Raw genomic sequence first — 27,052 nt, 5'->3', positions numbered from 1 at the left:
GTATGCGCCATAAATATTAAAGATTTTTTTATTAGTGTCTCTGATTTTTTTTGCCCTCGAATGGAGTTTTTATCTACAGTGAAAAGAAACATTATGGAAAAATACTAAGGAAAAGCTCGTGTTGACCTACTTTAGTTTTATTCATGAAATCCTGTTGCCTTGACACTAACATCGATTTCCTCTCTCAATAAATATCGGCCTTCTTTTCACTGTAGTTTATTTAATATCTTACAGGCTTGAGAAAATTTGTTCACTGTGATATAACTATCATAATGAAAATATATTTCAAGCGAAACAATTCAACAATTTTTATATTAAAAATAATTCGAATAGGTATTTCAATTACTAAAACAAATTATGTCATATGCAATTATTTTTTCTGAAAGCAACGGCTAATTAATATTAAATTAATCAATTTTCCTCAATTAATATTTATGTATTTGATAATGTTATTATTGTTTTATTTAATTTTGAATAATATCCTTTATAAACCACATATAAAAGTCTTAATAACACTGTACTGTCTTTGTTGTGACAACGTAAGACTGAAAGTAGTGTATTTTGGGATTAAATATGCTATTACAATGTAGGCATGAATGTGTTTTGATTTTATTGACACAATTATTTATTTCTTTAGCCTAGAAAACATCTGTAAACCAATTCCAGTGCATTCATTCATAACTCATTATGTTTGTAGAGGAGTTAGCAGACGCTTTACTGACAGTAGCGGAAGCTGATATTATATAGCCTTGGAATCGGTCAAGGGACCAGTATGAGAATACGTCTGTCTCTGACTTAAATGCGTGGCTACATCGCGTAGTTTCTGCGTAGACACCGCGTAGACGCAGCGTAGCAGTAACGTAGCAGTAGCGTAGGTGCCGCGTAGTCGCTGCGAAGTCGCGTAGGCTTATTTGGGAAGTCGCACGAAGCGATTGCATTTCGTAGTCACCACGTAGACATTGTGTCGCGTAGCGTTCGTGTGTATTTTGCAGCAATCTTATCGCAATCTAAACGTTCTTTCAGTGAAAAATATTAAATGAAATATTCTCAACGTCTATTTATGTTTATATCAACCATACTGAACTGGCAATTGAACTTAATCTACAATTATGAACATTCGCGTGGCGTCTTCGTGCCATCCACGCCTACGTTGGATAAAAGCTTAGTACAAAGTCTATATTTAGGTTTGAACCAATCGTTTACCCGCGGCAGCGTTCACCCGTGTCCCTCACTTATCTGGTCACATTTCTCAAATATTGTAAAAACTTACTGCGGAATAAACTTTATCTTTCTCTATCTTATCGCACGTGAATTGTGAGTTTTTTTTTGTTTACATAAACGTTGACAGCTGATGTTTTTGCTCATTTATTTTTATAAGCGAGTTTGCCTTGATCCCACGATTTGAAATTATTATCCAATCGATCAAAGGTCTTGTCCTGATATGACTGTAACGGTGTTTAACATTACTTTGTGACGCGTATTTTTTTGTTTTCTTTGTTTTGTAACAGCAGCTATCTTACCGCGTAAAACACGCTAATGTGTGGTATTATTAAAGAACGAATAAAGTTATATAATTTGCATACTAAAGAATGATCGTTATTAGTTTTAATGAAGGAGATATACGAATTTAATGTCGTTGATAATGAACCAAATCTGTATTTTAGATATATTTTATTGTATCCTTTCCAAAGTATAAAATATTTGTCTCAATTTAGATGTAAATATTGTATTGTTGCTTAACTAACCTTCACATTTAGAGTATTTGAAAAGCATTGAAATAGTTTCTAATACTTAGAATACTGTAGCTGCGAGTGCATAGAGAAATAATATTTCTGATTCTATGAAATACAAGAAAAACAAACAAGCAAGAAATCGATTTGAATATAAAAATAATGTTTACCTATCAAATCATTCAAGGTGATTCAAATATTACTGCGAAATATCTATAGTTTTTTTTTTCATCGTAGATTATTGCTAAATTTTGGACTAAAGCATCCTGTTTATCTACAAATCAGTTATCATTACGATTACAACGAAATGTTTTCTTAGAGCGCAATAACCGTATCACTGTTATTATATAACTTGATCACTTCACAGTTTATTTATAAACTCTTTGGCCATTGAGTTCATAAAGGTGAGAATATAAGATCCATTTGCCACTAATCATATTCGTTCGTCTCAATATTGTTAGAGATGCTTATGAGGTCGTAGCTGAGGGCTTATAAATCTATACGAATATAATAAAGAGGATTTTTGTTTGTTTGTTTGTTTGCACATTAAAGGCTCCAAAACTATTGAATCGATTTGAAAAATTATTTCACAGTTGGAAAGCTACTCACTTCCTGAGTAACATGGCATATTTTATCCCGGTACGAGCAGTAGTTCCCAAGGGACGCGGGTGAAACCACGGGAAAACAGCTAGTATTCAATATAATCAAACACTTCACCATAATATATGTTGATATTATCCATAAACGGATATCATTACACATTTAGGTCACCTTCCAGATAAAGGTCGTGGTAGAATAAAAACCAACTTACATAATTGATTAGCATATACATATGTTTATTTAGATTCAATTGCAGTTTTTTTTCTTTATCTATTTATGTCATATTATTTTAGAATAGAATTTTCTAGGTATATTTTCTATTTGTTCTTATCCTAAATTTTAAATAAATAAAACAAGTTTTTATATGACGCACACAGCACATTTCTAGTCATCAAATGTGCCTATTTATAAATGTACACGTAGGTTAGTATTTTTGCTTGTGTTTTAAGTAAATTGGCTTAATTATAACACCTATACATGCCTGTCCGATTAACTCAGGTTACGTGTTTTATGCACTACATTTCCCAATATAAGTAAATTATAAAGAGCATGAGTAAATAAATAAAAACATCGCATCGAGTTGCATTGACAGTTACTCACTCCAAAATACCTGAAAAGGATCACGTAGGCAGAGCCGTGAAGCGTAAACCTAGTATACATATTACAATGATATAATAGAGTTCGCCTTGACACCTCTGTTGATCATGATCAGCGAGACTATTAGACTGGACGAATACACTCGCGGGAGAAAAACTAGAAACTACTGGCTATAAATCCAGGCATATCTCTTGTTTGCATCAATAGTCTTATTCTACCTTCGTTTTATTAGCTGTCTATTTTAAGCTGCAAAACGTCATCTAATTGATTTCTATGAGGACACATTAATTAATGTCTGACGTTTATTAGTGTAGGTGAATCTACGGCTCAACATGATTAATCATAGATTTATCTTTGCTATTACAAATCAGCTGAGCACCAATTATAGACTATTTCTAAGCATTTCTTTAATTGACGAAAGTTTAACATTGTAGATTGCCATTGTAATCTGTGCTATTTACGCAGTAATTATTCAACCATGCCTAACCCCTCTTAGATAAAGCAGTCAAGCCGATGTGAGAGCAACAACTTAACATGGATAAGCGGGTCATGGATGGTAAATATGACTGATGTTGCGCACACGCATTACAAAGTTGCACACAATAAACTGCACTGGAATTGCACCGCATTTGTTCAGCCTCACCTACTTGCCTTACTGAACTGCCATTGTTTGCATACATGATTTATAATAGCTAGGAAGTGACATTTAAGACTTCCTCAAACATTCATAAACTGTTGATATGTTAAACCCGGAATGGGACGAAATAATTTGTACGATCGAGTTATAAATAGTTACATAACAATCGATTACAATATCGGGACTCGGTCAAACCGATAAAGTCTTACGGTTGCGGGTTTAACGTAGGTGGTCCATTATTTTTGAAGTAAGGTCACGAACTATTTTCTACGACCGTGGTCTACACTGCGGTGCTTCAAACTCGAGTAATTCTAATTACGTCTACGTTTATTGTTTCAGTACCGTTTTCATAAGTTGAAACGTTCAATGAGTAATTCGTTCTCATTGAATATGTTATTTGAATCGCTATTTTAGAACTCGAGTGTAAATATTTTTGAAGGGTACATTGTACGCTGTTTACCTCTGAACTTTGCGTTTTCAGTTTCAGTTTTCCTAAATAGTAATTAAATATACTGTGTGTTTGGTGTTTTGAACTTTATATAAAGTACGTAACAGTATATGGATTTCATGTCGGCGGAAGTTTTCAACCAAAAACCTACATATAAAGCAAAATAAATATATAATTCAATAATTATATTTAATTAGTTGATAATGCTTTCGTGTTGTGGTTGCGTAATCAGATGTTTTCATAGCATTTAAGTTATTATCAGTGTTTGGTGTACATGTTTCAGGTTATCGGCGTTTTACGTAGATGTGAGATTATGTTCTGTAGGCATCGTGATACGGGAGCGTTCCTCTTTCGGACAGATGTTTTGTATTACAAGTAATATTTAGACCTTGTTATATAAACTCTGGATTTTTAACAGAAAAATTCTAAGAATATTGTCGAACTAGTACATGGTGAAAAACAGTTACCAGATGTGTTTTGATTCTTAAAATCTACACGCGTGCTTCATTATTAACAGAAAAACGAATTAATTTATTCACAAAATGTTACGTCTTGTTATCTCACACTTGTTTTAAATTGAGGATAAATTATGCTAAGTAAAGAAGATCAACAATTACTCACCATTAGTTGATCTATTCAATCCTTATTAATTCGCAACCAATTATCCTTGACCGAAAGCGAGCGTGATCGACTGAAAGAATAACAATTAATTGATCTATTGCGTCGTTTTATTTACAGTAAAAAACTTGTTTACAGCACAATTTTGTCAGATAACTGGATTTTACTCGGCGTGCGATTCATTTCCTTTTATAATAGAAGTCATCTATTCAATAGTCAGTAAGGGATGCTAAAGCAAGGCTTGTTTTAAATTTAAAAGCATTAGTTCGCGGCACCATGGAACTTTCCACTCGGCTATGGAATTAATTTGTATGTGTTTCTGTTTAGATAAGTCTTACGATCACGCACACATGGACAGCTCGGTCGAGGTTTTAAGTAAGTTATGTGTTGACGATGACATCATGTGAGGCTCGTATGAACTCGGCATCGCACTAATCTGGCCAAACTTGTTACGAAGCGCTTGTTCATATACTTATGGTAATTATGAACATGCGCTGTGTTGTTCTAAACGAGTCGAAAAGACCAATATATAATACATTTAATATCAACGAAAACGTTTCAATAAACAAATCAAAAATATCCTTTTAGCCATCATAAAGAACGATGATTCTGGTCTTTAAATATTCTATAGACTTTTCAAGGTACCCAAAAACTGTTTACAAACTCGTTCTGTATTCGTAGTATATTTTTCTCGTTGTCAGTTTATACGTGGCCATCACTTGTGGCAGAGTGCATCGAACCCGCAGATAATAATGTTTTTTTTGCCAGCTCATATGGAATTGGAAATTTTGGCCAATCTGAATTTAAAATGGGTTTGTCCTTGACCAAAGTCCTCGTGTAGCAAACCATTAAGATGCAGGTGACAATATTATCGTTACCGTTTCTGTATTTAATCTAGATTATAAATAAATGTTAAGATTTTTCCTAGCCCTAAATATAAATAATTGGTATTATTTTCTATCTCTTGGCGTTTCAATGGCAGCCTTGGTCCTTCATTGGGTGTTATTAATAAATAAAGGATTTTAAAAAAAATCTTAGAATAAATTAAGGCTGTCTCATAATGCAGTTTAGTATTAGAAGGCCTGCCTGACAGAATTTGTGATATTAAAAAAAGACCAGTTATATGAACCAAAAATACAAGCTATTATGTCACTTACATTCATACAAACGCCTACTAGAGCATTATGTATTCGCTACATCCAGTCTCCATTATTATTATAATTGATACTGGTAAACAATACTAACCTATAAAGCTACTCATAAATTGTTAAATCGTGTTAACCGCAAGCGAAGCCGGTGTAGTTTATCTGACACGCATAAGTGTCAGACCGCCATTCGTGGTTGCCCGCTGCGCATACGACCCAATTATTATAATTGATTGTTTTGTACCGTAATTCGCATTCCGCCTCATTGTCTAGTGTTTGCAAAAATGCAAACTGTGCCGTTGATTATTTTGCCTTTGCTTTCGTTTGTTTTGTGTAAATCTCCCGTTAGAACGGTCTCAGTTATAGCCTCGAGATAGTACAATTCCCGATAAACACAGCTAAGCTCCCCTATTTTACTGGACCTAAAACTGTCTCCGCTGGTCTGCGTGGGATAACTCGCCCACACACTGCTGTTCCCCTCGGCGATCAAAGGCGACGGCAACTGATATTGATTAGTACTTCGCAGGTCATTTCGTACAGCAGGACCGTATAAGTCAGTCTCCTTTGTAATATCTTCAATTTACGGTCAAACTCATACTTTGAAATCACCAACTTGCCGGCTATTCTTGCTAGTTGGTACACTGTTGAAATTATATAGCTGTTTATTGACGTCAATCGTCTTTACTGCCCATTCATTCGTGCCTCGTAGATTACCTCAAAATTTGCATTTGTTATGAGATACAGACAATTGTTTTGTTGCATTTAAACTTGCTTACCTATTCTGTCCTTTACTGGAGCTGTGATTACTGGTATTTATAACTCATATAACGTGTTTATTATTAACCATACAACTATGTAGAAAAAGAAACCAAGTCTTGCATTTGCGTTATTATTTTCTACTTTTCAATTTAGAACTCTACACCAAACAAGATAAATCGGGAGAGGGAAACATGTTTAAACTTTCAGTCTTTTCTCCGAAGTAACTGAAAAATGCGAAAAAGATTTTCAATATGTATCGCTTAACATTATTTATCGTGTACAAAAGAGCAGAAATAATAATGCAAATCACTTTGACAAGTCAACAAATCCTCTCAAAGTTGCTTGTCCTGGTATTCAATAAGATGTTTACAGAGAACAGCTATATTAAGATTCAGAGGCTGGGATCATGAAATGCTAAAGGTATTCAGATGTACATACTCTGGTAGTGAGGTGATCGACACGGCATCGCCGCTGTGAGCCTCACATGTATTAAACATTACACAAGAGAACAGCGCAAAAAGTTTCCATCAGCATTGCAAATATGTTTTTCCGTAACCTTGGTTTGGGTGACCGTATAATAAATACACTGGATAGCAATAAAAACTGTCCACCCTTCGCAAAATACTGACCAGTTTACTTCAAATGAATTAGATCTATACGAACGACAATAAAATTGGTTTGTGTATATTTGGATGATAAAAGCCGTGGTGGCCTAGTGGGCAAAGAACCAACCTCTCGAGTATGAGGGCGCGGGTTCGATTCCAGGTCAGGCAAGTACCAATGCAACTTTTCTAAGTCTGTATGTACTTTCTAAGTATATCTTAGACACCATGACTGTGTTTCGGATGGCACGTTAAACTGTAGGTCTCGGCTGTCATTGAACATCCTTGGCAGTCGTTACGGGTAGTGGTATCGGGTTGCCCGGGTAACTGGGTTGAGGAGGTCAGATAGGCAGTCGCTTCTTGTAAAGCACTGGTCCTCAGCTGAATCCGGTTAGACTGGAAGCCGACCTCAACATAGTTTGGGAAAAAGGCTCGGAGGATATATATATATTGTGAGGTCGAGGAATTAGGTATTAATTTATTGAATGTTTACAAATTCTCAACAAGAAAGCTGTCACAACAACATGATAATGAGTGTTGATCGATAAACCTTTAATATTCATTTCCCTGCTAATGCGATAAGCCAGAATTTGCGATTCTTGTCAATGACCTTTTTTCAAAAATCATCAAATGACCCCTCCCGCTGCCGCGGTATCTCTTTCGAACAACCCGCAGCCCCTCTTGTCAATGACCTAAGAATTAAAGAAGAACTTCAAAAAACACTTCTACAAAATAAAGTAATTCTATAATGATTTAATTAAAAATCAGGGCCCCTTCAAGTACGCTCTGTTGTTCCATCTGATATATTATGCGTGTTTTGCTTCGGTAGTTATCTTTGATTTAGAAATGTTTCACGGTGCGTACCAACTTTCGTTACGGCCAGTGTTCGCGTTGTATAATGAGTAAAATCATAAGAGAGCTCTTTCATACGTTTCTGTTGTCTATTGTTGTGCCTAGAAAATCTTGTATGTGAAAAAACAATGCGTACACTTTGCCACGCGCTTACAAACCTTTGCACTGTCATCTATCTCGATCTTTTACAACAGAACAATTTTATAGTCAATTAAGTTTCTCTAATGATTTTCAGATTTCTAAATGCTTGTCTTTGAGTATTAATAATCAGCTTATCTTTAATCATTGTTCAAAGTATATTTTCATATTTTGATTTTTATTGAGGAATATTTTAAGTATCCCATCTGCTCGTCCCTCGAAAGTTCTGGCTGGTCCTCAATTCTTATAAATTATGGTAATAACACGTCGGTACTGCAATCTATTTTTGTCGATGACACCAGGCTTTTTCTGATTACTCTTATGATTTATTCATATTGCTCCCCTTATTAAAATTCTATTGCAGCAATGATATAACCCGGTGTTGCACTTTTGTCTTTGAAAAGTACTCTTCACCTCAGTCTATGTTACTTGATTGTTTGACTTCTTCTCAACATGTTTATGTTGTTACTTGATTGATTATGCATCGCATTCTAAACTTCATCACTTCTTGGTTTGTGAGCAAACCTGTTTGAATGTAGCTGTTTATATTACTTTTTTTTTAAAGTCCTCACTCCATCTACAAAGTAAATATTTGGACCATTCTTTATTTGTTTTAAAATTTTAGTGCTCGTCCGCTAAGTACGAATACGCTGATTATGTAAAATGTTTGTTGATGCTCTGTCATCTTTCCAAGAAAATTACGATCAATTCTCCGAATTTGAACCGGGTGTATAATTATTTTGGTGATCACAAAATCGGTTTCTTTTTTGCTGAATACCTCCTCGCATTATTTTTTTATTGATAATCTTCTCTTAAAGTAGCCAAATGATTTTTTGTGGTACCTCTTTGTATATCATATATGTATATATATCAGGTGCACCTGAACTATGGTCGATGGCGTACGTGATCCGATTCAATGTTAGATTGAACGCCAACCAAACCCAAAAATTCAATACAAGGGACAAAAAACCGATCCTCGGGAATACCCAGATGCAGTCCTTACGTACGAACAACAGTTGATGCCTTTGTAATATAGGCTTTTCAAATTTCGATTCTATGAGTGAGCATTGTAAGTTTAATATTATTTGTGAGCTTTGCTAAGGGGCCATCTAATAAATTTTGGATGAATAGATTTAGGTACAACTAGCTATAAACGAGCCCCAGGGAGTGCTAGTGACGTGGTTATGTAATAGCGTTAGAGAGACGAATAATTTAGACAAGTGTGGGCAGAACCAGAAACATTTCGTTATCTAGCAACGTAAGCATCTATATGGAGACTTCGTGTTTTGAATCCAGTTTTGTCTTTTTACAGAGCCCCTTCGAAATGGATGAGGATGCCGATATCAACGCTATCATTTGGAAAGTATTAAAAACAGGTTAGCCTTGCATACCTAATATTGTTTTTAAGTTCTCATTGTTTTCAAAATAGATCAATTAAGTACGTCAGATTGATTGATAGTCGCTAATTATTATGCTTTGATTACTATCGGTATTTGTGTTGCTATGAAGTCCACTTACTCAGTAATGACTACAGAGCTTTGTAACGGATTTGCTACTTCAATCCAAACCTAAACAAAGAAAGGGATCCCGGTTGACTACTGCGCAGTTGAAGCTCTCTACTCCACTACCCATCTGTAGAACCCACACCAACACTCTCACCCCTGCGTTAACCGTTTTTGACAAATACTGGGCGTTTTTTTCGTCCCTTTGTTGTTTAGTGTGTAAAAATTCTCAGAACCTACGCTATACTTTTTTTACCGGATAACAAGTGACTATAGGGAAACCCCTCAAAATCTGACCCAAAATGGACAGACACCCTTTACGCAACAAATTATCGCGAAATTGCAGGCTTTTGGCTTCCGTTGAATTTAAGACCTATCTGATTACCTAACCGGCGAAACAAAGTCTCTAAAAAAACAAGTTCTACATACATAAGATTGATATTGTAGATTTTATAGATCATTACTCAAATCGCACAACAGTCTGTTGCGCAGAATGTTGATTCTGCAAATTAGATCATCCGACAATGTTTTTTGGAGATAAGCAAGATGAGGTATAACACCTCACGTTGTCAACGTTTTATTATCATCACAGCGTTGACTGATCTGAAAACACCTGATTCTTATAGCTTGAATACATTGTAGTATCAACATCAATGATGTCTTAGATGAAATTAGAATGCTGCAATGGCTACAATTTTCTGCATTTAAATAACTTGATTGTCGGTAATACCACTAAATTGAAGAGAAGCCGTAGTAAGTATGCGGTAATTCGTTATTGACTTGCAGTACTATCTGCTAGGGTTATGTTATTGTTATTGTCGGTCACGTAGGCCAGCGAGCGAGAAGGCTGCGCAACAGAGACGGCGCGTGTGGGAAGAGCTGCGCAGCTTGGGCTATAAGTTAGAGTAGGAAGGAGAAGTGGCGTGACAACAAACAAACATGGCGGCGCCGGTTGCCGGTTGGACCGGTTGGGGCGAACCACGTGCGTTTTGCGTTGTGCACTCGTTCCCGTATCTTGTTTGTCAACAAATGCCCTGTGAAGGTCATCCATGGGAGGGTTAGGAAGACAAAGGAATCCCTGTTGCGTAACAACTTTTAAAAAGAATATTATAAGAATAAAAGCAGATGACCGGTATTCGAATCTAAAGCTGCTCTGTAGATTTTATTTGAAAAGGTGATGTAATAGAGGTGCGCGGATGTAGTCGTTCATTCAGACTTCATATCATTAATGATGTTTAATGATAATAAGTTACCTAATAATTAACAGTCATATGTTAAAGGACAGCTAATATTAGAGATGAAAATGAATCTTTAGTTAAAGATATTCATTCGTTTTTAATTACCATAATGTATTTCATGAAATACTGGCAAATGTAGTTTACATAGACGTGGATTGAATGATAAAATTATTTAATCAATGGGGCCAAAAATTTAAGCAGACTCGAAATGTAACACTAGGTATTTTCCTTAATGAACATCTGGTATATTTTGTTTTTGGTCGGTGTACTTCGAAGCAAAGATATACAGCCTTGGCCAAAAGTATTGAGCACCCATGACATCTTTCAGTTTTATGCGGAGTATCAAATAGGAATAAAACAAAACGTTTTTTTTATTTGTAATTTACTATTTATTAATTGAAAATTAATATTTTGTGGGTCCACCGTTTGTCTTAATTACAGCAGAAATTCTTTTTGGTAAAGAGCTAACAAGATTTTTACAGTCTTCAGCAGCAATCGCGTTCCATTCTAGGCGCAGGTAGCGTTTCAATTCTTTTCTGTTGTTAATTGTGTGGCGCCTAACTCGACGCTTTAATAAACCCCATAAATGTTTTATGGGGTTCAGATCTGGCGACTGGGCAGGCCAGTCAAGAAGCTCTATGCTATTTTCCCGAAACCATGTCATAGTGCGGGCAGATTTGTGGCAAGGCGCGTTATTCTGCTGTAATTTATCACTATCCATGTTCGTGTCACCGAAAAGTTTCGTGAACGAAGGCAGCAACGCAGTTTCTAGCACATTTACGTACTTAGAAGAGTCCATGCGGCCCTCACACAAGAACAATTCGCCAACTCCAGAATCGGTTATGCAACCCATGACAATTATACTGCTGCCGCCGTGTTTTACGGTTGGGACCACACACTCTGGCTTAAATTCTTCGCCCACCCGGCGACGCACAAAGGTCACACCAGGTGTACCAAAAATCTGCAATAAAGAGAAAAATACTGAGTTCCGGAAATAAAAAGAACTTCCTCTATGCGTTTAGAATTTAAACCATTTTATATTATTTTGTTAGGGCATTATATAGACTTACTCACCTCAAAGTTTGATTCGTCTGACCACACTACATTTGACCAATCTGCAGCGGTGAAAGTTCGGTGTTGTAAGGCCCATTTGTACCGAGCTTTTTTGTTGCTCTCGGAGAGCCATGGCTTCTTCCTAACTTTACAGCCTTTCAGACCAGCTTCCTGAAGCCTTCTACGAGTAGTTCGAGCAGAAATTGTTTTCTTCATTTTTTCTGAAAACTCAGCAGCGAGCTCTTAAGATGTTTTTTTTCCTATTTCTTAATGACTCTCTCAGTAACTGACGATCTTGACGGCCTATGGTAATGCGTTTGCGCCCTGTTCTCGGTCTATTTTGATGTGATCCGGTATCAGAGAATCGCTGAATAGCATAATGCACGGATCGGCGCGAATATTTCACAGTTTTGGAAATTTCTACTTGTGATTTCCCTTGCTCATGCAGAAGCTGCATCTGCACTCATTATTCTAAAGAAAGTTCGTTTCGTTTTGGCATATCACAACTATAACACTTAAAACTTTGAAATAAAATACCACAGGCGCACTAGATCACTGGATGTTGTCACAACGAGCGATGGTAGCGAACTAAAAAATAAATTCAAAAATTGTAAAAGACACATTTTCTTGCACCCAGGTGTTTTATTGTCCGCTGCGGCATAAGTCATTGTTTTAAAATCTTTGTAGATAACCGATAAATGAATACTTCAACGATAGATTCGGGTTTCTCCCATAATTACCGTGATCTAGCGAAATTTGTAAGGTGCTCAATACTTTTGGCCAAGGCTGTAAGTAGAAGATAGGTATAAAGTTATATAGATGCTTAGTTACGACGACGAGCGACGTGGAGAAAAAATGAACGACAAAAAATATAAACACGTCAGCAGTGCGAGCGAGCACGCATGCGCGCGGGCGAGAGAGGCTACAACAACGACGACACAGCTTTGCGAACGATGGAGATTGAGGGGCGAGGGGCGCGGGGGGCCTGTGTATGTGCGCGCCGGGTTGAACCGGCTACTCGAACGACTCCTCAGTTGGATTTAAGAACATCGGACGGGCGGGCGTGTGTAGGATGGATCGCTAACGACACCAACAGTTTTTTTCATTCCGCCTTCTAGCAGTGTTTGTTTATTACCTTCCGGCACATTTTCCGTAAATCCTTCTCGACCGTGGTGCTTTATAATTTAATTTAGGCGTTTTTTTTTCTATCTTAACTTTAACGCCGTTCCGATTTCACGTCGAGAAGGCGGCCGCCACAAGTTTGAAAGCGGCTTTTCAAGAGTAGTACACCTACTCGTTATAATTCTCAATATCGCTGCATCAACGCATCAAGCAATCAGGATGGTGAAGAAGGTATCAGAAGAGAGTGTGGATAGCGGTAAGTTGCCTTCATTATTATTTTCATACGATGGCTGCTCATTTAGCGCAAGTCACAGACTTTTATTTTCATACATCTGTCGACCGGCTTTTTGTGCCTACTGCGTAGTTGAATCAGCATATTATTGGTTTAATTAATTCTCGAAACGAGTAAATGAGTAACCATTTCAGTTAAACTTGCAATAGTAGTTAGTTGACCAATTTAGAGCTTCTAAAATGAGATTGCTAATTAGAATCAGTTAGACAGCTGTTTTAGAACTCGGTTTTTCAGTTCATTTTCAGATCGAATGCAGCGAGGTTCATTCATTTATGATGTACATATTTCAAAAGCCAGTTTATCAAAATTCTTTATCAAATGTTTTGTTTTTAAAACGGCTCCAAACATTAACAGCCTTTTACAAACGAATGATGTAGGCATGATATCTACAGCTGGTTTACGTATATTTAGAATTGCATCATTTTGTTAAGATTTATCATCTAGAGCCGCTTCATCATGATCAATTGTAAGCTTCATATCAACGATTGCGTCATGTGCCGGTGTATCACACCTTTTGACACCTTTAATTTATTTAGCCTCTTGATCATTAAATTATGATACTGTAATCAGCTGTTCATGTTCGCCCACGTATATCTACGTATACATATGTATTGTTGTATTCTTGGTTACGAATGCATTTTTACGATTGGCTGAGACTTCAACGTTTGAATGTCAAGATCGATCATTAAATGAATTATTGCATTGTCCTTGGTTGTTTTCATAAAGGTATTATTGTTAATAACCCATTGATGTGCTGCACTGACCACACTCAATGCATTGCAATTTAAACTTAGGATTTTATGACTAGTGACGTGTGATTGTTACTGCCGTTTACTTTGTGCTATTTCCATTTTACTCTGTTTTGTTAGTCCTGTTGAAACTGTGATTTGCTTATATCTGTAACAGTGTTTACGTTCTTCAATCTCATTGTTTGGAGTTAAGAGAATAATCTCCAAGTGTGATTTACTTTCAAATGTCAAAGTTCGCGTTATACGGAGCGAGCGTTGACCGGTCAGCCAGCACACTATTTCACAATCCGCAATTTCGCAACGTTTACTGAATCCGAGTCGTTATTATGTTTATGATATTACTAAGGAACACATTCAGCAGTTTTATTACTGCTAACTTGAATGATATAATAAATGTGTTTCCTGTTCACATTATTTGGTTTTAATTCTGTAGTTTATTCCTAGTTACATTTACTCCTAAAATTATGTTTTCATAATGAATTGCTAATGCAGAAGAACGGATAGTCAATTAATATTTATTTATTTTATTGTCAAATGTATCGCATGACATGGCATTTCAAAATGTGATTGGTCATTTCATATTGTTTTTCTTGACTGATTCCATTATGACGAAAAATATGTAAATTTTACGAGCTCAGGCCTCCTCATTAACGAAAATTTGAGGTATCTGCAAAACTTAATCCGCTTTCGTTGTCTAACAGCAGAGTATTGTTGCTTTTCAATTTATCAGGCTGTTAAATTTCAAGAAAGTTGTCAAACAACCCCGGTATGGAATGCGTGTAATGAGCAAAATTATATTTATGTGTGTTTGTATTGTACGGCACATTTTTGATTTTCCTCGCCTCCTCATATCACACTTTTATTGGTTGTTATTGATCCACTGTTTTAAAACTAAATTGGTAAGAATGCGTTTATAATTTCATGCAGTTTCATTACTCTCCACGGTTTCAATTCAACATGGCCGCTGGAGCGCGTCGCCCCACGGCGTTCATGGCCAAGGTCACCTACTAAAACAAAACTGCGCACTAGTGTTACAGAATTTATATAATATCTTGGGAATTCTGTTGTTTTGTAACAGATGTTGCCTTTCTTCGTGCCTTTTTTATTTTCTTCTGAATCAGAATGGGCAACCCTAATATCTGAAACTTTTTTTATAACTTTGGGAAGTTTTCGTAATTATATCTACCACTCTTTTAGAAATAACTAGTAACCATCACAATTGCTGTTTGTACGCGATGAAAATAAATAAAGATTTATTCGCTCAGTTTTTTCAACCAATGCTTGAAATTTTTAAACAATCAAATGCTGTAAAATTTAAATCGGCGTTGATTGGAATCAGTCAATCGTGTCCATCGGCTGAGTAAAACAGAGTAACCTTGACCGTGACGGACTTCACGTTTGTTCCGGTGTAATATCAAACTGCGCTCCCTTCACCTTGTGTGCATACCCCTCTTGCTCCTTTTGCAAATCGATCTGTCCATAGTTGCATAGCTCGCAATTCGTACCAGATAAACAGTACTCCTCTCATCCCCTTTCATATCGATTGCACCATGAATGGTGGTTCTTACTGTTTGGTCTCCCATTAATGTGGATGTTCAATGTACCTATCCTTTTATATCACGAGAAGCTATCGAGATTCAACTATGCCATTTATGCAAGTTGTAAGCATCGTTTCCAATATTACCATTCTGGTTTTGTATAGCTAGCCTTCGTCTACGGCACCAAAATTGGATGTATGTTTGAAGTCGTGTTGCTGTTGGGTATTTTTTGTCATTTGCTACGTTCATATGCGTTATCTTTAGTCAGGGGGCAGAATCAGCAGTGAGTGAAAGTGGTTTGTGACATGCTGTAGCTATTGGTATATTGAAACGCCCTAGTTGAAGTTTCACCTAGATATTATCGTTCAGTTCGGTTGCAGTGCCAGGCCGAGTTGGCAGTTTATTCATCACCACTTTAACCGTCGACTTTGATCTTTGATTATAATGATTATGACGGATTGGTCAACCAATTTAGAAATTATATTAAAGGCATTTGCAATGCTTGATTATTTTATTTTCGAAAGTTTGCATTGCTGTACAATTTTTTTTTCACAGTTTTCGAAATCGGGCATATCATGAAGCTGAGCATGTCTATCAATGTCTGTTTCGTGTTAGAAGCTAATTGAATCTTCAAAAATGCATTCGTTATTTGCTGTGATTAGAAAGCAGCGATTTTGAATAGCTTAAGGGTCCAAAACAAAAGCATAATAGGCCTGCAATCGGCAACTAGAGAGCGTATTCGTGGCCAAGCGCTTATGCCTGCCTACCAGATTAGAAAGTAGAAACATACAACTGAGGGCATAAAGTCGTGGCGACAATTTTGCTCCAGAGTACGTCGATATCCAATCCACCCAATACATCTCTCTATCAGGAATTATTTGTTATTAGTCTAGTCTAACAAATGTATGTTACTCGCATGAATACACATTTATCCGTCGATTTACATGATTGCTGGGTTAATTTGCGGAACAACGTTTAGTATTTTTAATGAGTTCGTGGTTATTAAGTTTCGTTATTAAGGCTAGAATGTATTGAACAAATACAATTAATGCTATTCTTAGGCAAAATTCGGTTGACAAATACAATCGTTATAATTTTGATAGTCTTTTGTTTGTTATTTGGGTCAACCATTGTTTCACCTCGACCTCGCGTAATTCTAGCATCAAACTCAGTGGGAGGATTTTGAAAATGTTTTAGAAGTTTGTTGTTGTGTACTTGTGTGGCTGCTGCGGTCGCTGAGGTGTTTTACGTAACCAGCCACGCTGCAAGGCAAGTGCTTCGCCACGTGGTGTTGCGCGGGACGAGGAATCACGCGACGTACATGCGATACCATAAGACAAGTGTACAATTACTTCGTGGCGAGGAATTAAATCTTCTATCAGTAATTGAACTGATTGCTCCTAACGTTTCTTACGCGCTTGCGTTCCGCACCTATTGATGTGGCGCTTCGTGGACAAAGCGAACATTTTCGAACGCAGCCGTCGACATCATTTGAGGAGTTTCGATTTGGCTTTTTGGGCATTTATTTTTAATTTTAATAAAGCCCAAGGTAATACGTGGGTTGCGTTATTGTGTCGCATTATATTTTGGTTTGAGTAGCAACCAGTCGATGACTCAGTCACTGTCGTTTTTAGTATCAGGAAGGTTTCCTTGTTGTGGTGCGATACCGTAATGTTTGTATACAGACGGTTTTGTTTAGCGATATTCATGAACGGACGTACACTGAACAGCGCTTGCTTTGAGCGCTTATTCCTGTGGAAATTTAGAACAATTTAGTATTTAAACAGGAAGTTTCTATGTTGAAACGGGTGATTGTATGCGTAGGCGTGCCTCGGGCTGATTGTTAGAGGCATACGAGCCGTATGGCTATTGCGCATTCGGCTTGTTGTCGTGCAGCCCATGTTTAGGTCATCGCGTGCTGTAATTAATTCTTAAGTTTCGTTTTTATCATTCATTATGACGAATGGACCGAATAAACACGCAATGCTGACGCATTATTCAACCGTTTATTGAACGTGCATTTCATTTAAAGCTACAGCCCAACTAGGAAGATGAAACCAAGCGAATAAATGTCCACCAATACGGATCACGTAGGCACTGATTGATTCTAATTCCTCCGTCGTTCAGTGTCCCTCGTCAGGCTTATTTGTTTCATGTATGATTTACTGATTTAGCAGTTTATATGCTAACTAAGATAGGCTCTAATTGAAACTGTTGAAGTGTAATTTTATATGGTTGATAGTTATGTAGGTACATATATCGAACAGGCCTAAAAGTTATCTAACTGTCCATGTAATATTGATTTTGTAAGTTTAATAGCTTATAACAGAGTTCAGAGCGAGTAGTGATTTGCTTCTTCTAGTAGGAGTCGATGCAACTTGGCTAGTTTTTACGCCAAGAGGCCGAGCGATCGCGTAACGTGGGCGCGCGTACGCAGCGCCTGGGTGCGGCCATGTAGGTCGTTGAACCGGCTTTGTTTGCCAGCTCAGCGTGCACAGTCACGTCTCACGTCAGAATTATATTATCGATGACAGCCGTCACATTTGCCCTGATAGGACAAACTTTTGTTCCGGGATTGCTTCAACTCTTTGTCCACCCGAAAAGTCTTTTCCATTTACTATTCACGTTTGGATGTTAATAACAGTTTTACATGCTGTTATTTAACGGTTGATGAATTTTAATGCAACCTAACAAAGTGAAGAGGTCTAACAATAACTGGCACAAGCGAAGTGAGAGCCGTCCCGACGATGACGACGTCTTGCAGACGCTATATAGTTATTGTGGTAGCGGCCTGCCTACGCAATGTTCCGCGTTCATACATAAAACAAGGGATGTCGCCATAACTCGCTAATGTAGTCATAGTCGAAGCAGTTTCATAGCGAACACTTGTAGCTTTGTGGGAGGTTGTTTAAAAACAATGGTCTATCACTAAACTTCAGTTCTTTTGTAAAACGTTGCTTACAGATCTTCTCTTTCCGATACAACAACTTCTAAAAAACATTTGAATGTAAACACATAAAAAATATAAACAAAAACAATTTACAACTATCAAATCGAAAAGAGTGTCAATGAAAAACAGGCTACAAAAACAGTTAATTCACGTTAGACATAACTGACAAAAACCGGCATAGAATTCCGCATACCTACCTAATTTACTGTCGTCAAGAGGTACAAAATCAATTCGACCTGAAATGAGTTCGAATCTCAATGACTTGAAATTATTTTAACGATTATTAATATTTGTTTTGTTTTGTCTCCAGGTGTGGGCCGCTGCAGCAGCCAGTCGGGCAGTGAGCGCGAATCGGACGAGAGCCCCCGAGGCAACGAGCCGTCAGCTCCCGTCCCCATCCCCGACAGTGAGGACTTGCAGCGGCGCAAGGAAGAGGCGCGCAGGAAGCGCCGTAGGAAGAAGCGCTCTGGGAGCTCCGTTGTCACGTCATGTTTCCAAGGTAAGCACCAATATTTGACAAAAGAAGCCTTATCTCGGATTAGTCTGCATACTAGCTCAGCTGATGATATCATTTTTCTAGATAACAGGATTAATAAAGTCTGAAAACAACAGTTCTCTTCAGTATCATGTTCTAACGAATATTGTATATTTGTTCGCAGACCTCTACAAGCTTACAGGCGAGGTTTTAGGCGAGGGCGCGTACGCCTCGGTACAGACGTGCGTCAACATCTACACGGGCCAGGAATTCGCAGTGAAGATCATCGACAAAGTGCCGGGGCACGCCCGCGCCAGGGTGTTCCGCGAGGTGGAGACCTTCCACTACTGCCAGGGACACCCGAACATAATCCAGCTCATTGAATTCTTTGAGGACACAGACAAGTTCTACCTTGTCTTCGAGAAGGTGAGAATCAGTCAGAAATACAGACTTATACACAGAGACGATAAATAAATTCTAAATATTCCATATTGAGTTCAATTTCAACTGATCCAATTTTGGCCGGTCTCTGCTCTCTAGCCCCCAGGCGTTGACTGTTCTCCGCTCTATAAAAACGTGGCCCAACTTTCATCTATTTGTCGTTACCCAATTTAATATTTTTCCTTTTCCCAGAATTTGTATTACGGTACGACGTCTTTGATGTCAAGTTTTCTTTAACAATTCGTTTGATGTTAAATTCCTTTTGACTACTTATTTCGTTGTTATCACTTAATTGAGTGTCTTTTTAGTTTGGCCTACGGGGATTATGCTAGGTATACCTACCGTTAGCAAACATTTTGTATAGAGTAGGAGGAACATTGTAGGCACTGATTTTACCTGCTGTAACTTCTTTTATGTCCAAAATAGAATGAAACATTTTATTCACGTCAATCATTATTGTTGTGATAATGAGGGAGTTCATTGATGGTACATACTGTAGTTAATAAATAAAGTGACACACTCTTTCGGAATTTATGATTTTCATAATTACTCATATTGTCGCAGCAACTTCGTGTGGGAGGGAGACTGTCTTGTTTTATAATTACATCATTCTTACGATGGACTGCTCTAAAATTCACCTTTTTCGTCACAATTAAGTCCTTTTGTATCTTCTTTAATTACAAATGCTTACAACCCGTATAACCTTAACAAACTCATGTAACTTTGCTAGGTATGCACCATTCCGATTGTTCGCGTAATCTGTGAAATATTCAAAACCTTTGTTTGTTGTATCATTTGTCAGTTTTGAAGGTATAATTAGAATACCTAACCTTTGTGGTTGCATCAATATGGGTCAATGTAACACATTTTTTATCGTTATTTCCTAAATCATTCATCAATCATGATTTTTATTTATCCTCTTTATCATATTTTTTGCCTTATTAGCAAGTATTGTGAGCGTGAATAATTGTAACGCATTTCGCAATGAGTCAGCCGACACATGTTGTACACCACATTTTAACAATAAAGTTTAAACAGGCTGTTTTGTGCCACATGGAAAATATTTGCTATGAAATGGACGGAATGTTCTGATAGCCACGCGAATAGAAAATACTCCACGTATCAATAATAGCCATGCCATGTTAATAATGTGTAGTTATTGTGCAAAATGTAATTAAAGGGCAATAAGGAAAGTGCAAACACTGGTCAAAGATAGCAACTGAACTATTATTTCCGCGATAATAATTCATTCTGAACGATTGTGGAGTCTAACCTGTGTAGAATTCCAGCAAAGTTACTGCGTATTGATTTTTTTCTTCAAGTCTCTTTAATGTATTGTCCTATTGTTTTGCTTTATACAGAAGCTCGTTGGAAAGCTCTCAGGCTTCGATTACTGACGTGTCAGGATTGAACATAACACCTTTTAACGTCACTTTCCCGAGTTCAGTAGAATCATCAATTTAATTTATGTCATGTTACTGTTTGCAAAAAGTTTTAATATCTTTTGTAGTAACAACAATGGATGAATGGATTATTGCGGGAAAGTGTAAATAATAAATACTTTTACCGTGTACTGTAGTTACGATAATTTATTCAGCTGAAATAATTTCCCCAGTTTCATTAAATTTAATAATTCACTCAGCCAACAAAACAGATAGCAACAATTTCATGTCGTAATTGGTGGCCAGCCTGCGAATAATAAAGCCTGTTGCGAGTGCGATATCTGATATGGCACTGTTTACAGCCGTTATCTTGTTGTGTCTGTTCCTGTACCTACAATATTATTCAATGATAAACTCCTGAACCATACTTATTTTGAGCAATTTATGTCTAAAATTATCTAACTGGCCATGTTTATGGGATCTAAGGTTATCATTTTTTTATTTATATTCACCCTTCCTTCGACATTCATCCCTTTTATAGGTCCAATCCTGCTATGGTTTATTTTTAAACTGCTGTTTTTAATTAATTTGAAATAACTTGCGAAGAACAACCTACTTATGTGTATAAGGTTATTTCTTATCGCCGTCAATGTTACTGTTCGTAGCAAATATTTGAAGTGCTATTGTGTTCTACAAGAACGTATTCGATTGTTCCAGATCAACGGCGGTCAGCTTCTGTCGCGCATACAGGAGCACCACTATTTCTCAGAGCCGCAAGCGGCAGAGATCGTGCGTGAGATAGCGAACGCTTTACATTTCCTCCACGGTAAAGGTGTCGCACACCGCGATCTCAAGCCAGAGAACATATTATGCGTCCACCGTGATAGACTTTGCCCAGTGAAGATATGCGACTTCGATCTCGGGAGTGGAATCAGTTTCACTTCGAGCCTAGCGAGCCCGCTGGCGACCCCGCAGCTTATGACGCCAGTGAGTATTCTTTCATTCCTATACATATATTAGGTTAGCCCTAGTATTGTACCCTGGGGTACTCCTTTGTTTGATAGCAGTTGTAGCGACACTAGCGACGCTATACTTGATGTCTTTATTGCGAGATATGTATGCATTCTTTGTTAGATAACCTTCATGTAAATCGCGTACGAACCAATAGCTTCGTTACTTAAAGAGATTAAGCGTAATTTTAAGGGGTTATATCATAATTGTCCTCTAGACTGACTAACACGTAATCGTGTAAGCCCATATGAGCTCTAATCTTCAACCTTGACTAAGGGATTTGGACACTTTTACATAATAGCTGTGTTGTTTCCCACAAAGCTTCTGGTTACTTAAATTCAATAGTCTAGCATCAATATCATCATTGTAATGTCTTCAGTCACGTTTCTATTGCTTATCGTTGATTTATTTCTCTCAATCAGCAATTTCAACATGTGACTTACCTAATTGCTCCCAGTATTGTGAACTCTCGATATGCTATGTTTTATCATCCCTAGCAATGGTCCTATCTCTGACGTTTGCTCGTTCTTTGTTTTCAACTTAGTCGGCACTGATAAATTAACTGCAAAATTACTGATAAAATCTTGTAAACATTTTAAGTAATATTTATGTCCACTAGTGCAAAATGATAAGACAATAATACCTATATCTTTGTTAATTAATTCAACTGATAATTTTATCTTCTGATAATGTAAGCTGTTTACAGTGGTACTTCTCAGCTATTTTTTAAATAAGACATGTATGTGATATAAAGACATTGGAATTTTATATAGTACACAATGATGAGTACGGAATTAAAAATGAAACAAGGAAAATGACAAAAGATAACATAAATCAATTTAGATAGGTTACAAAAATAAACAATTACACTGTTGTTGTTTTCAAATTAATCCGATATATTCTTGAAAAGATTAACATGTCTGTTGTAAAAACTGCTGTAGGTAAAACTCTATGAATCATCCCCTTAGGCATAACAGAGGCTATTGTTACGATTCATGTGTCAATGGCTTCGGACGAATATATTGAAATAACATCGCATATTAAGTCATAACAACCGGTGACCCTAACATCTGGACTGTGTTGATTATGCCTTTATCATTGTACCATGTGGCGCCAAATTTGTTTTGCGCAGTTGTAAACAAACATTGAAAAAATATGATGAGACAGAAAGCAAATAACCTAATACCTAGTTGATGACGATAATGTCTAAAATGAATAACAGTAAATTTTTGCTAGTTTCTTAGCTAGTGGAAAAACGACAGCAAAGCAACAGCACAAAGCGATAAGTCTCAATATTGAGTACAAACAGTAATTCTTAGTTTTATGTTAATTTTATGCCGACTCTAAATCACGAGATACGGAAAGTCAGAATAACAAACGTTGACTATGGTCCTTCAAATACATTATCCGTGGACGTTGTAAAGATATATCTAAATCCTGTGTAGGTAATCTCTTCGAAGTAATCGGCCGTAGCCTTCCGGCAGCTGAACAGTAATTCATTATATTATGAGTAGCCTACTTAATGTAGCTCTTTGTATGGTATGCTGTATTTATCTGTTTTAATATCAGTTTGATCGTTGTTGGTAAGATTCTGCTTTGTATTTAGAGATTCAGCATTTTGTTTAGTTTCTTTATCGTATTCTGTAGCTTTAACTTCATCGTCATCTTGTATACTATTTCAAGGTTGAAGATTAAATTCTAAATATGAGGTATATAATATACATTCGTGAACTTGAATCTAAACCTCATTTCTTTTGTCATAGGTGGGCAGCGCGGAATTCATGGCGCCCGAAGTGGTGTCCCTATTCGCGGGTTCGGCAGCGAATCATTACGACAAGCGGTGTGACCTGTGGTCGCTGGGCGTGATCGCATACATCCTGCTGTGCGGGTACCCGCCGTTCCGAGCCGACTGCGGCTCCGACTGCGGCTGGGAGCGCGGCGAGAACTGCCGCGCTTGCCAGGAGTTGCTCTTTAACTCTATTCAGGTTGGTTTTTACAAAATTTTCTTTAGTATTATCTTCTATCTTTATATTATATCCCCGTTGACCTTAGAATTCACTTAAATGTATAAAACTTCACCCATCCTACTTTGGCTTTTAACTTACACTAGTTTTTCTGTGGTTTCGGGTCGACAATTTTAGTCCTAGCTTGTACTCTTTTTGTCAAACTTGCTAACAAATTCTCTTCGATTTGCAGTAACAATTGTTTGTTATTGCCTACAGGAGGGACGTTACACGTTCCCCGAGGAGGAGTGGGGCGACATCTCGAGCGACGCGAAGGATCTAATCCGGCAGCTGTTGGTGCGCGAGGCGTCTCACAGGCTCAGTGCCGAACGCGTGTTGACGCACCCCTGGCTGCGGCGGGCGGATCCTAATGCGATCCACCCGCAGCTGCAGACCTCGCTCAATATTAAACGGTGAGTTGAACATTACATCTAAACCTGTTAGGGTAAAATGTTAGTGTGTTTGTGTTGACGATGCATTAAGAGTGACAATTTGAAATGTTATAATAACGTGAGTGTTTGTCAAAGAGGCATGGAAAGAAGCATGATGGGCTTAAGGCTAATAGATAAATGGAAAGCGACAAAAATTAGGAACATCACTAAAGTGGAAATGGACAGGCCACATGATGAGAACACAAACGGAGAAGTGGACCAAGAAAGTCACAGATTGGTATCCAAGAAATGGAAAAAGACGTAGAGGAAGGCAGTGTAAAAGGTGGGAAGATGATCTACCGAAAGGGTGGAGGAGAATAGCGCTGGATCGCTGCAAGTGGAGAGAACATGAGGAGGCCTATGTCGGAAGACAACCTGACCCGGTAGCTGATTGAGCTTCGAATAATAAACAAAATATTATTATATTAATAGTATCATATATATTAATAAGGATTTAGATAAGCTTATAAGTTTTGTTAAGAAGAATTGTTATGTTACTTCATAAGGTCAGAGAATAAAGGCTATTTTTATTTTATTTATTTTTATTAATAACGTGAGTTTCTTATTTCCACAGCAACATGTCAGCGCGCAACCTGTCGAACTTCGCGGAGTCGGCGATGGCGGTGAACCGGGTGATCCAGCAGCACTTCTCCATGAACTACTCGTACATGGAGCCTGAGCGGGCGCGGGCGCTGCGCGGCAGCAAGTCGCAGCAGCCGGCGCCGCTGCTGGAGTGCCCGCTGGGGCTGTCGCCGCCCGCCGACTCGGAGCTGCTGCGGCGCCGCCTGGCCGACGCCACGCTGCTGCCCGTGCACTAGCCTTCGCTGACGTAGCGCCGCCCGAGCGAAGCCGCACCCCATTTATTTGAGCCTTTTAAAGATATATTTTTATGAGTAAACAAACGACTGAGTAGATTTATCGATATGTAGAGTATTCGTGAGTTTATGTTGAGGCGCGGCGCTAGCGCCTACAGACCGACGACGGTCGATAAAAATCGTATTATACCGAGATAGTTCCGCCGATCTACGTACTTTACGTCTTGTGTCGATTACGGGGATGAAAAAATGTTTATGTTTTGGATTTATAAAATCCGCGTTTCGAAATTGAGCTTATGTATTCGTGTAATCGCCTTTAGTTTGTGGCCTATCCTTTGCAATAAATATAAATTATGTAATTTTCGATGGCGTTTTTGGATACTAGTCTGTTTATGTGATTGTTTTTTGCATTTTTACCAACGATGGAAAACCACATCTCATTAATTAAGATTGAATCAACCTAATATTTATATAAGAGAGTTAAGGGCAATATGTGACATTATTCCGAGAGGTGCAAGTGTATATAGTAGGTCGTTACGATATATCGTTTGGATCGTTACATAATACTTTACGGTAATAGAGTAAGCCTTGCTTGTGATGTCGCGAGTGGCACTTGTGAACTGAACTGAATGCAATGTCATGTATGACTCGAGCTGTTGGTACATATGTTAAGTGTTGCATGGGGTTCCATGGAGCTGCCATAACTTTGTGATCAGTTTGAATACTTTTATATTGCTGAACGAATGAAGTGTTGAAATAATGTTAAGAGTAGACCTGCTAGACTGTAACCCTGCGTACGACGTTGATTGGAGAAAGATTCACTAAGCGCATTTGTTTGGCCGTTATCCTTTACGAGAATAAACAAATTTTATTATATTTTTCAAATGTAAATTTATATTCTATTACTATTATTGTGATCCGGTGGCTTTATCCAATCAATTCTAAAACTTAACTTACGCAATACTTTGTTAAAATTTTGTTTTCGACTAAATCATTGATACGGATTTATCATTGAAATACAGATGTTTGAATTTTTATATGGTCTATTTATTTATTGTTGCTTTGTTTTAAAAGCTTTATGGAAAGATTTTTAAAGCCTTTAAGCAGTAAGTACATGAAGAATATGTCTGAAACAATAAAGTACTTAATTCATAATATTTATTTATTTTACCTGCACGATTCATGCCTGTTACCTCTAGAAGGCTGATGATTCTTTAGAAATTTGAATTTTACTTTATCGAACAATAATTATGACCCCAATTAAATCTTCCTGGGACATGATTATCCTAGGTTGATGCCCTGGATGATTGAGTGCTAATTATCAAGAGTAGAATACCTACAATATATCTAATCTGCAGTGTAAGGCAGATGCATAAAAATTACCTTTATAATGAGACTAAGGGTCTGTAGAACGTCCCTGGATGCTAACTCCCATACACCGAAAGCGTGAACACGAAAGTTGGTGAGGTACTGCATCAGTATTGGGTACAATATAGCCTTTGATTTAGCGTTGCATTGCTACAATAATGTTTTCAGGCGATTATCTACTTAGGTTAATCACTCCAAAATCCTGAACCATATACCTATGTCATGTAACAGCAGGCAAACGCAATAACGAAACTGTTCATCTATTGCTCCGATCAGTTTTTTTACCCACCCGAAAAGTTGCAATTTCTAGTGCCCTAACTAAATACTCCCTATCTGTGTCAGTTTCTCTAGAATACTAAGAATACAAAATGCCGTGCTGGCAAAAAATAACATCAGTCGGTGATTCAATGCCTCTTCTTTTAGGCTGCTCGTGGAGAAACAATATGAACGGGTATTACATGTTCGTCATGTAACACATTGCTATCAACTCCATAATAATAAGCAAGTGAATGTGTTTTATGTTCTACTACTTAAGTAACATTAGTCGACTTATTCA

General features: G+C 37.5%; 1 protein-coding gene across 3 annotated transcripts in view; it reads left to right on the top strand.

Moving 5' to 3' along the window:
* Positions 1-26,165, top strand: part of LOC124630346 (MAP kinase-interacting serine/threonine-protein kinase 1-like) — a 73,983-nt gene extending 47,818 nt beyond the window's left edge. For 2 of the 3 annotated variants that reach the window (XM_047164209.1, XM_047164208.1), the window contains 7 exons: positions 9,439-9,502; positions 18,881-19,069; positions 19,230-19,471; positions 21,586-21,855; positions 23,643-23,864; positions 24,102-24,295; positions 24,888-26,165. In XM_047164209.1, coding sequence (XP_047020165.1) covers positions 9,451-9,502; positions 18,881-19,069; positions 19,230-19,471; positions 21,586-21,855; positions 23,643-23,864; positions 24,102-24,295; positions 24,888-25,131 — 1,413 coding nt within the window. In that variant the 5' untranslated portion in view covers positions 9,439-9,450 and the 3' untranslated portion in view covers positions 25,132-26,165. Of the gene's footprint in view, positions 1-9,438; positions 9,503-12,935; positions 13,298-18,880; positions 19,070-19,229; positions 19,472-21,585; positions 21,856-23,642; positions 23,865-24,101; positions 24,296-24,887 lie in introns of those variants that run through there. The other variant, XM_047164210.1, reaches the window with a different exon arrangement.
* The last annotated feature ends 887 nt before the right edge of the window (positions 26,166-27,052 follow it).

This window comes from Helicoverpa zea, chromosome 5 (assembly GCF_022581195.2).
Source record: "Helicoverpa zea isolate HzStark_Cry1AcR chromosome 5, ilHelZeax1.1, whole genome shotgun sequence".
Lineage (NCBI taxonomy): Eukaryota > Metazoa > Arthropoda > Insecta > Lepidoptera > Noctuidae > Helicoverpa > Helicoverpa zea.
This window is presented reverse-complemented; position numbering and strand designations above follow the sequence as displayed.